This window comes from Hydractinia symbiolongicarpus, chromosome 1 (assembly GCF_029227915.1).
Source record: "Hydractinia symbiolongicarpus strain clone_291-10 chromosome 1, HSymV2.1, whole genome shotgun sequence".
In the NCBI taxonomy this organism is placed as follows: domain Eukaryota; kingdom Metazoa; phylum Cnidaria; class Hydrozoa; order Anthoathecata; family Hydractiniidae; genus Hydractinia; species Hydractinia symbiolongicarpus.
The window spans coordinates 13,857,068-13,869,205 of NC_079875.1; the positions used below are offsets into that span (position 1 = coordinate 13,857,068).

Consider the following 12,138-nt stretch of genomic DNA (forward strand, 5'->3'; position numbering starts at 1 on the left):
AGTGGAATGCCATCAAAACCTTTTCCATTACATTCTAGTCAGATATATAAAAAACAATGGTAACCAAGATGTGGATGGTTTGTCGCCATCTCTTTGAAATTGTTTGGAAAGTCAAATATTTCTTAATCAGTATCTAGATTAAACATGCCCGGTGAATATGGAAAACATATTCTATTTCCCATGAGACAGTACGGTGTTTTGTCAGGTTTTTACCTTTAAGGCTTCCCACTAACATACCATGTTATAGTCCTTTTTCTTGTAACTTGAAAAAATTTTTTTGCACAATAGAATAAAAGAGCTCCCAAAATGCATATATATTCCCAACAGGTTATAAACGAAATGCCTGTAAACAAACCGCATAAACCACCCATTTCTCCAGATAATTGTTCAAATCTATAGGCAGGTTGTTCTTCCCATACTTCTGTTCTTAGCTCTCTAAAAAATAGTTTAATTTCAACAGCTCCTGAATTTTTTATTGAACTTGGTGTTATAGGTCGGCTGGATACTTGTTGTTCAAAAATCGTCTCATGGCATGGTAAAGGGCATTTCGATATGTATTTACCTGAGAACGTCTGATTAAAACTGCAACTGTCATTTATTCCACATACTAACTTTTCATCAATTATTTTTGCAATAGTTGCAACGTTGGTGCATCTGCACATCTCCATACTCTCCTTAAACATTTCTATCAGTCTACACATCCGTTGATTTGCTTTATTGTAAGAAATATTAGGGGAATAGTGCTGTAATGAATTTGTAACCCAATAGTCTTCCATACAAGTGTTGTTACCAAATCGATCAATCCTTTTGACAATTTTTTTTTTCAAACCGATATTGTACGAATAACCAGGGGCCAAGCTCTCTCCATCATAGCCGGGAAAAAACATGTAATTTTTATCCTGAATCAAAATGTCAACACCAGGATATGATGTGAAATCTTCTAAACTAGAATTACGATTCGAAGATAGATCTATTTTTATTGTAATACCATCAAAACTCCCTTTGTCGATAGATCTTAACTTTTCTTGCGTTAGATCAACAAGCCAACAGTTGCCACGAGCTGAGCTCCATTTGATTGAAGAAGAACAATCGACTTTGTAATATTTGTAATAGCATTTTATGTCTAACGTTTCTTTAAGATATTTTGATTGTATCGCTGAGATGCCATATTTAGCAACCATTGAATAATGCAATATTCTAAATAGATCTTCAGTGCGTAAATCTGCAAAAGGCATTAAATTAGTGTCATTAAAATGCATCTCTTTGTAAGCCTCTATACCCTCTTTTATAAACTTGTTCTTTAATTTCTCTTTGACAGGATCTAGGTTACACATTAAAATGTCAGGAAAATCCATATATTCGTTTTCTTCAAAGTAAACGTTGGTCGTGATTGGCTTACTCTTATAAAATTTAAATAAAGATGATCCTTCTTTGTATAAATATACATACGCAGCCAAGGTGACCAACATCCAAAACATTTTTGTTGATGTTCGACCACTCAAATTTATCTGAGCAAAGCCATGAGCTGTTGTGTTAGAAGCAAAATCTTCCAATAACTCTTTTATATTTGACCTAGTGTCACTATCGATTGGATTCGTTTGAACGCTTTTGTCGTGAAAACACGAGCCCTGTTTTGTCATCGAAATCATACTTTTTGCACGCTACAGAATGGAAAATCACAACTAAGAATTTTTTTCTAACAGCTGCATGGCCGATAAATAGTTATTAATTCCTAAATCAATTTTTTATGTTTTGTTTTGTTATCATGTTAAACATTTCTTTAGTTTTTGCTTTTTATATCTGATTATATAACCCTTTTTGCAAATAGGTTCTGTTCCAGCGCTAATTTTTTGGGGGGAAATAATGAAAAGGAAGAAGAAAATAAAGAATCTTTTGCCGTTTATTTTAAATAAACGCCATAAAAAGCATTATATTAATTTTAATTCTTCCTTGAAAGAAAAGATAGAATGTAGAGAGAGGGAAAGAGAACCAGGTTTTTTCAAAAGCAGAATTTAAAGGAAGAAACTTTTATGAATCAAAAAAGAATGGCGGGCTCAAGAAAAAAAAATTTCGCAGGTGGCCTCTTTTAATATTTTTTCCGAAACAACTATCGCGAATGATCATGTAAACTATTTTTTGCGAGAATTAACTTTCGCAATAGGCATAGCTGTTGATTTTTGCATTACACATATTTCTAACAATATGACACATAAAAAAAAACACTTGTTAGCAGCATATTTTACCGGACTGTGCATCGCATACAATGTGTAAAGATGCAATAAAATGCCACCAACGATAAAAAAAAACCGCACGATCTTGAATCGATTCAAATAGTTGAGAAACAGTTATTACACAAAACGTTTAAAAAATGACGATGGGAGTGATATAAGGGAATAGCTCATTTCATTATATTTTCGCAAGGTTTAACTTTCGGGATCTACGCCAAAAATTGCGAATCGCGATTCTGTTTAAGTAGTATTGTGCTCGGGGATTTTATTAAAGGACTTAAATTGTACTGACTTAAACTGTATTAATTCTTCTTAATTGATCTTAATTTTAGTCAGTAAATATAAACCAACTTTCTAGTCAGCAAAGTAAAAAATAATGACATAGATGGACAAGCAGAGCATGTGGAACTGTTCAAAAGATTGAAAGTATTTTCCTAATGTTACAGAACAAGTCGATTTTGATTTTTTTGAGCTGTGTTATGTATGTTTTGTTCTTATGCAACTATGTGTTTGTTACATAATGGTCACAACCATATTTTAAAGTAGCTAGCTATAGCTAGGTTTGTTACCTAAATTACAACAGGTGTCGGGTCGATTAAAATTAACATGCTGTTTTGTTTTGTGGAGAATATGATGGTGGATGAGTTACGAATCCTTGTAAATAATAAAGACTAGCTTGTACTGTAAATATTCTCACTTATTTTTTCATGTACTCGATCTTCGAGGAGGTGGTTCTGCTACGAGATTTCACTTTCATCAAATGCACAGTATATTCAAGTAAGCTTTAGCGAACACCAAAGTTATAAGAGTTCCTGTGGCAAAGAAATCATGATTTTTTTCCCAATCTATCTATCTTGGTTAGAATAGCAGCACTGAAACTTTGCTACATACCAGTTTTCTATAGTGCATGAACAAGAGGTGGAAAAATAAGAACAATTATAAGGTTTAAATTTTTGACTTTTTGTTTTTCCTGAAAACAAACACAAACATAGAGAAGCATAACCAGACTTAGGTTTAACATTTGAAAACATGAGGATGACATTAATGTTCAGGTTTTTGCAAAGGGGTGTACGCAGGAACACTGAGCAATACTTACTGCTTCACATGTATATTCTTTGTTTACAAATGAGAACTAACTATAGAAAATATGGCTTCATAGGTCTAAAATTTTAAGAAAGTTTAAGGTTTTATTATTACTAGTGATTATATGCCATTATATCAGGGTAAAACAAAAAAATAAATATGCGATTTTTACCGGTGGATGTCTATAACATTCTTTACTAAACATTGCATTGCACACGACAACAACAATGCCACTCAAGAAAAATCAAAATGGCAGACACAGGCGAACGAATCATGAGGCACGTTGGGTCTATTTAAAGGAAAATAAAAACTGTCAGTTTAACCTTTATTTACTTCTTATTAAGTTATATTTATATTCAGCATAACCTCCCGCATTAACAGGTAACTTGCAAATGTAACTTGAAGGTGCTAAACATGTTTAGTTACCTAACAAAATATTTCAAAATTTCGCAACTGGTAATATATGACGTTGAAAACGCGCTACATACTTGTTTTCTGTGTACTGGCTCATTAAATTAATCTCTGTGTTTGATTTTGTTCTCACTGTTCTGTCTCGTTTTGTTTACAACATACTTCGATATTGATTCATTGCAGGATCTCCGCTGCAGATATAAGCATTCTAAAACATTCAAGATAATATACCAACATATATAGCATATGTTTGCATATTATCTTTAAGATTCAAAAGTAGCAAAATAAGGGAAATATTAAAAGCAATTAAAAAACTTTTGAGGCTTCAAATTGTACGGTTTAAACACATTCGAAGGCTTCTTGTGTGTGTTCTGAAACAAGGAATAAGCCTTTGTCAGTAGTGCAAATTTACGACTAATGAGTGTTGGTGCCACAATTTGTTCTGCTTTATGGCATTTAATAGCAGTGCGTTGGCAGCGAAACTTGTTTTTGTTGTAATACCCTCATCTTATTGAATACATAATAGATATAAAACAAAAATAAAACAAAGCTACGGTTTATGCATAGTCACAAGGAGGCTCTATGTGTTTTTGATATAAGCTCATATCAATAAGGAAAAAAAACCTGGTAAAGGAGGCTCTTGCTACTTTAGTTTACGAAAATATTCCTGCTTAGGGAATTCCCCCAAGACCCTCAGCTGTTTTGACCAATTTTCGTTTTTCTCTTAGGTCATAACGCTTCGCTAAAAATACTGGCTAGATTCTCCCATGCAGTGTGTGATAAACAGAACACTCAAAATATGGGTAACAGAGATGCAAGTCAAATCGGGATTTATGCAACTACGGAAAACTCCATATAGATGAGTATTTATCATAGCACATCCGTATTAAATTCTCAACAGAGAATGGTTCACCCCGATCAGACCTCTGATCATCACAGCGAGAATAAAGCGTGTAAGTCATATTGAAGAATAACTATTTTTTAGTGTAGTGAAACGTAGCGTAGTGGGTTTGTCTGCGGCTCCCAGTTCTGGGGACTGCGGATCGAATCCAGCTCACTGCTTGGCAGCATGTTAATGATAAACAAAATAGTTCTTCTTCAGTATGACTTACGGAAAACTACTTTTTGTGATAGCTTTGTATTTTTTAAAAAATGCTATATTACTGGCTTCGATGATTCTACTGAGAATAATTTTTTTAAATTATATCAAAGACAGATCTTGGAAAAAAGATGTAAATCATAGCTAAACATGCAAACAAGTTAGATGTGTTACATTAAAAATACTTATAACTACACGTAAATGATATGCTGTTAATTAGTAATCGAGTCTTTCTTAAAAACGTATAGTAAATTTATCTTTTATATATTTATTATCTTTTATATATTTATCAACATTAATTTCACAGGTAATATGAAATAATGCACATGACAGAATCCATATATGTCCACCGTCTAGTCAATAAGGCAGTTATTGCATTCCATACACAAAATATGTATTCTTAGTAATCCAAAGCGCATGCACATCAACAAAGAACCAGGTTTGCATTGCAGCACAGAATGCAAAAAGAAACTTCGTTCCCGGTTGATTACACAACTTCGTAACCAGTATACTTTTCTTATATCTTTAAACTCTGATTTCAACGGGTCCTGATTCTCCGGTAATTAGTTAAATCCAATGGGAAAATGTAATTTCAATTCACAAATTGCTTATTAGGCATTGTGTCTTTGTTGAACGTTGTTTTCGCACATCAAAATTGAAATGATTGTGTTTAAATGTTGATTTGGGCAATCTAAATGTTTATTTCAATTGAATTAGTTTGGGATTAATTTAAGTTGCTTGAAACATGTAACGCCAATTGACGTCTTGGGAATCGAAATAGCATAAAGCAGGAAAATTATCTAAGTAATTTTACCATTCACTTCTCAGCGTTTATGAATAAAGGCCGCCATATCTAGAACTGAAGATGTTGATCGCAGGAGTTTTAATATCATTTTTTTACCTCAATGTTGCCTCAAGTTTTAATCCGGGAAAAAGAGATGAGGAAATGAGAAGAGCTTTGTATCTACGAAGCGAATCATCCCGTTCGCAGATAGAAAAGGATCAGGAATGGAACAAACATAATTTGGTTATGAATGAATTTTACGCAGCCAGGGATGAAGTTGCCAAAAGAAATCTAAGGATCAAACAATGGAAAGACATGGAACGAATGAGGAGAATGAGACAACCGCAGTTTTTCGACATGACTAGAGATGGAGCTAGAATCAAGCAGCAAGAAAGTGGTTATTTTAAGCGAGAAATAGATTACGTGCATTGGTAAGTCCTTAAGTAATGCTAAAAATAATTGATACTTTTTATATTTAGAAATGCATTATTAATTTAAAATTTTAATTTTATCCAGTTAATTTTCAGTCAGTGTGCATCTGGCAGTTGTGGCGGCTGCTAAGATTGCATAAAATGATTGTTAGTTAATAAATTAAATTTTAACTCACGCGATTTAAAAAGTATTTAAATGGCGTTTGATGTTTCTTTGGATTCCATATCACTCTGTTTAAGAAAAACAAAGTGTTCTGTACTTTCTTTGCAGATAATGTGGTACCGAAAACCAATTACTATATTCTCTATTTGGATATAAGTGTTTATGAATAATAAGCGGTTTTCTTTTTAGCATGGACACTTGCAAAAATGAATATGATCCACAATTGTAAGTCATAATTTTTTTTAATGTTCATTACAGTTGTTTTTATATTTTCTTTTGTTATTTATATTTGTAACATTTAATATCGATTATTTTTAGATGCTGTAAAATGAGATGCGTAAGTATTTATCAGAAAAATTAACTTATACAGCTACATGAAATATTTTTTTGTAGAAAAACAAAATTCTGAAAAGGAATGGATAATTAAAAACACTGTTTGTTTACATCACATTTTTAACTTCATATATTTATCCTTCAATTACATTTTCAGACATTCCTGTTCTTTGTGCAGCAAAAAGGAAAAATAAGACTGTTTATTACATCAATTATGATATGCAATAAATTACGTTCTCTAAAATGTCAGCAAGATGGGCCATTCAGGCAAATTTTTTGTCGGAATTTCCGTCTTTTTTAATTAATAAGATGCCGAGAAATTATTGTTGCATTTTACGCAGAAAATTGTGTAAGTTTTAATCAAAAATTTTACATTACAGATTCAGGACTTTAAGCATGGCTAAGCTAACATGTATATAAAATTATGTTTGATTAGTCTTAAGAAAATGCGGCTGTTACGTAATTCAATTTTTGATTTCCCACGACTATGCCTTATTTTTGAGACATCATTCAGTTATACATTGTGATTTTTTTTTAGAAAATGGATTTTTGTTTATTGCAACTTCCGGGAGTTGCAGCTTGAGTGCTACTGTTATTTATCTTTAAATATTAACTACGTGTATTACTGTGTATTTAGTTTTTGCTATTGTTTTTGCTATTAAAAATGAATGCTGGGATACAGGCCTTCTAACTTTATTAAAACACCCGCAAAGTTATTCCGAATTCAAAATCGGAAGACGATCTAACACCTGAATCTTTACAACCAGATTGTCAATTGACGTAGAAACTTAACGCACTGCAAAACGTGGCGTAGAGCATTCTTATAGAACACGACCAATTATTAATTCTTTACTGACTGATAGTCTTTGGTAGAGCGTTTGCTTCCATTGCGGCAGGTCTTCGGTTTAAACCCCGGCCGAGTCATGCCAGAGACTATAAAGTTCCTTTCTGCTTAGCGCTTAGCATGAAGAAATGATTGATATCTTAGGCTGTTGTTTAGTTATGCGATTGCTGTGCTTGCACAACTTTTGTAGATCGAATGGGAGCTAGGGCTCCCTTCAATTAAAAGAATTTTTCTAAACGTGAAGGCACTGAAATTTTGCGTTTTTATTACAAGGATCTTATAGGAAGTCAATTGTCTCAAAAAATCAATTACAATCAACATAACCCAAATAAAAGTGTAATTTGGAAGAAGTGGTTTTTAGTTTAACACACCTGCCATAACAGCACTAAATGTAGAATGCTCTCCAACACGGTGGCCATCAATTTTATCATGAACAGCAGATAATGCCGACCTTTGACAACAATATATTACGTTAATATTCCTTTTTAAATTAGCCTAATAGTTTATTACAAAACTTATGGAATAGGGAAAAATTTAAGATATTGTGACGCTCACCAACCAGTTTACTTGACCTTTAACGACGTGGTAAAATTCCTTTCTTGGGTAGATTTTTTAGAGATTGTTCAAACAGCTAATTGTAACGTTTCTGTCATGGTTTCTCTCTTTTTTAGAAGACTTCCCTAATGTTTCTTTACTAGCAGATGCAAGACTTTAAGAATGCTACTTTTGTGACTGCAATGCCAGAGTGACCAGGACCATTTCTACATTCTTTAAAATTCTGTAAAATGCATCCAGACACTTTGGAATCCAGTGTTAAAGAAACGCATCTGTACCCAGGCTGTGAGGGCCTGGTTTTCATGAATAATAAAAACCAATCAATGTCTGGAAGACCAACAATTATTTTGTTGGACATAGCGTCGATTCCGCTAAACCCTGCGCGTCAATACACACAAAAGAATTCAGACACAAACACGTGGATAGTTCTGCGAAACTAACTTAAGATGTGTGATATTTCTGCTTACTCCGCATTTTCGTTTTCTAGGTCACGTGACAAAGCAAAGTGAAGCATAAAGTGGCAGGGGCACTTGTTGTCACATTAAACAAATGCAAGAAAGAGCAGTTGGTTTTCTTTTTTTCGTTTTTTTTTTTTTTTTGTATAAAAGAAAATTTAATTTCAGCTGGATGTGCTTATGAGGTTATCATTTTATTGCTTATTGAATCTATTTCTCAGCCTCAAATGTACTAATTTTTGTTTTTCCGAAATACGTTGGAAACTTGAACTCGTTTTTTAAAAAAGAAAAACAAGGAAAACTGTACGGAAATATTTTTTTTTTACTATTTTTAGAATCTAAAGCCAATTATGTTCTTTATATGCTAAGATTTTTTCTCATTATTTTTATCAAGTAGGTTCTCGTTGTATACGTTTAGTCGGATAGTAATATGGACAGTTGTTCTTGACACAAATGACATTAATAGTACACTTGTACTTTTCTGTGACGAAAAACACAGGAACGAGGTTTAACTTAAAAAAAGCTTAAGATTCATCAGAGTAAATAAAGTATACTGATTAAAAATGTTAAATAAATCTAGAACATGGCTGAGGTGGTATTATAATTTTGAATTTTTTTTGCTCAGTAGACTGAAAACACGGGTCTTCTTAGTGACCTATCCGGATAAAACGTCCGTATCAGTAGTTTAACTAACGCTTGTGTTAAAGGGTGTGTCCAAATAAAAGACTACTTTCTTGTCATCTATACTTTCTTAGCACACATTTCTTTGTTACAACCAACCAGCCTGCACTGCCTACTGTGCCTCTACTTATAGGTTTCCTTACTTGGGCCTAGCCTCCCTGATGTGAGCTCAATTAGGCACATTATACTAAAATGCACTTGATAGGAACTGGGGAAAGCTGGGTACCAAACTCAACTGGTGTAGACTTAACCCAAAACAAAATGGTATCCAGCTACAAGAAAGAGGAACAAGGTTTTACAACTAATATATCTCACACTTGCAGCAACACCTCTGGTCAGTGTAATTGTTATGATTACAACCCATTGTATCCTTTATATTGGAATGATCCTGCATGATAGAAAAGCTCCCTTTTTGCAGAAGGCTTCGTGAAAAATACAGTAATCATTATGTTGTTGAAATAGGCAAATCAACAGACGGGACAGTTTACTTATCCTTGTTAAAACATCCAAGAATAATAAAAAAGAAAAGATAATTGCAGTAGTTGTAGGAAGTGTACATTCGTGGAAATTTTTGATCAGTAAAATAGGATTACTGTTAATAGTCACTTTACGGCCAAGGTGTGCCAAAAAGTATGCAGATTAAGAAAAATGATCAATCTAAGCTGGATACGGTTATATTAGAGTGGTTTTTGTTAAATTTAATGCGCAGTGCAGATGGGAAACAACTAAATGTGTACAATGTATGCCTGTGTATACCTATGCATTTTAATATAGGAATAGGAAGAACACAGAAGATCTACACACAAAAAAACCTTAACTTCTGAAAGTCAATTTCACACTGGCCAACTAAAATTCATTACTTAGGGTTAAGCTTCCTACAAATTTACAAATCGACCTTACTGAGAAACACGTTCTAAAAAAGTTAGTTACACATATAATGAAATAAGAACTAGTTGAAATTTTATGTCCGTGCTAACATGTTAATAATGAAGGGTATATTAATAACAATATTCACAAGGAACCCACGATAAACATAAAAACAAAGTAAACATCGTATTACTTGATATTGCTCTAATTGCTTTTATTGCTGTCATTGTCGTCAAAGTGGAATGCCATCAAAACCACCAAGATGTGGATGGTTTGTCGCCATCTCTTTGAAATTGTTTGGAAAGTCAAATATTTCTTAATCAGTATCTAGATTAAACATGCCCGGTGAATATGCAAAACATATTCTATTTCCCATGAGACAGTACAGTGTTTTGTCAGGTTTTTACCTTTAAGACTTCCCACTAACATGCCATGTTATAGCCCTTTTTCTTGTAACTTGAAACAATTTTTGTGCGCAATAGAATAAAAGAGCTCCCAAAATGCATATGTATTCCCAACAGGTGATTAACGAAATGCCTGTGAACAAACCGCATAAACCACCCATTTCTCCAGAAAAATGTTCAAATTTATAGGCAGGCTGTTCTTCCCATACTTCTGTTCTTAGCTCTCTAAAAAATAATTTAATTTCAACAGCTCCTGAATTTTTGATTGAACTTGGTGTTATAGGTCGGCTGGATACTTGTTGTTCATAAATCGTCTCGTGGCATGGTACAGGGCATTTCGATATGTATTTACCTGAGAACGTCGGATTAAAACTGCAACTGTCATTTATTCCACATACTAACTTTTCATCAATTATTTTTGCAATAGATGCAACGTTGGTGCATCTGCACATCTCCATACTCTCCTTGAACATTTCTATCAGTCTACACAACCGTTAATTTGCTTTATTGTAAGAAATATTAGGGGAATAATGCTGTAATGAATTTGTAACCCAATAGTCTTCCATACAAGTGTTGTTACCAAATCGATTAATCCTTTTGACAATTTTTTTTTTCAAACCGATATTGTACGAATAACCAGGGGCCAAGCTCTCTCCATCATAGCCGGGAAAGAACATGTAATTTTTATCCTGAATCAAAATGTCAACACCAGGATATGATGTGAAATCTTCTAAACTAGAATTACGATTCGGAGATAGATCTATTTTTATTGTAATACCATCAAAACTCCCTTTGTCGATAGATCTTAACTTTTCTTGCGTTAGATCAACAAGCCAACAGTTGCCACGAGCTGAGCTCCATTTGATTGAAGAAGAACAATCGACTTTGTAATATTTGTAATAGCATTTTATGTCTAACGTTTCTTTAAGATATTTTGATTGTATTGCTGAGATGCCATATTTAGCAACCATTGAATAATGCAATATTCTAAATAGATCTTCAGTGCGTAAATCTGCAAAAGGCATTAAATTAGTGTCATTAAAATGCATCTCTTTGTAAGCCTCTATACCCTCTTTTATAAACTTGTTCTTTAATTTCTCTTTGACAGGATCTAGGTTACATATTAAAATGTCAGGAAAATCCATATATTCGTTTTCTTCAAAGTAAACGTTGGTCGTGATTGGCTTACTCTTATAAAATTTTAATAAAGATGATCCTTCTTTGTATAAATATACATACGCAGCCAAGGTGACCAACATCCAAAACATTTTTGTTGATGTTCGACCACTCAAATTTATCTGAGCAAAGCCATGAGCTGTTGTGTTAGAAGCAAAATCTTCCAATAACTCTTTTATATTTGACCTAGTGTCACTATCGATTGGATTCGTTTGAACGCTTTTGTCGTGAAAACACGAGCCCTGTTTTGTCATCGAAATCATACTTTTTGCACGCAACAGAATGGAAAATCACAACTAAGAATTTCTTTCCAACAGCTGCATGGCCGATAAATAGTTCTTAATTCCTAAATCAATTTTTTATGTTTTATTTTGTTATCATGTTAAACATTTCTTTAGTTTTTGCTTTTTATATCTGATTATATAACCCTTTTTGCAAATAGGTTCTGTTCCAGCGCTAATTTTTTGGGGGGAAATAATGAAAAGGAAGAAGAAAATAAAGAATCTTTTGCCGTTTATTTTAAATAAACGCCATAAAAAGCATTATATTAATTTTAATTTTTCCTTGAAAGAAAAGATAGAATGTAGAGAGAGAGAAAGAGAACCAGGTTTTTTCAAAAGCAGA

The 12,138-nt window shown here is 33.1% G+C and overlaps 2 protein-coding genes across 3 annotated transcripts; one reads left to right on the plus strand and one right to left on the minus strand.

Annotated features, from left to right (window-relative positions):
• Window positions 1-5,622: 5,622 nt before the first annotated feature.
• On the plus strand, window positions 5,623-7,209 carry LOC130630671 (uncharacterized). Of its 2 annotated transcripts, XM_057444344.1 has the most exons (4): window positions 5,623-6,036; window positions 6,389-6,424; window positions 6,518-6,536; window positions 7,071-7,209. In XM_057444344.1, exons 1-4 carry the CDS (start codon window positions 5,687-5,689, stop codon window positions 7,113-7,115), a joined length of 450 nt encoding a protein of 149 aa, XP_057300327.1. In that variant the 5' UTR covers window positions 5,623-5,686; the 3' UTR covers window positions 7,116-7,209. The 2 variants fall into 2 exon arrangements, with proteins under 2 accessions (XP_057300327.1, XP_057300266.1); XM_057444283.1 differs by lacking the exon at window positions 6,518-6,536 and having other exon boundaries at window positions 5,624-6,036.
• Window positions 7,210-10,832: 3,623 nt separating this feature from the next.
• On the minus strand, window positions 10,833-11,777 carry LOC130653346 (uncharacterized). The gene has a single exon (XM_057456072.1). The coding sequence runs from the start codon at window positions 11,775-11,777 to the stop codon at window positions 10,833-10,835; it is 945 nt and encodes a 314-aa protein (XP_057312055.1).
• Window positions 11,778-12,138: the final 361 nt, after the last annotated feature.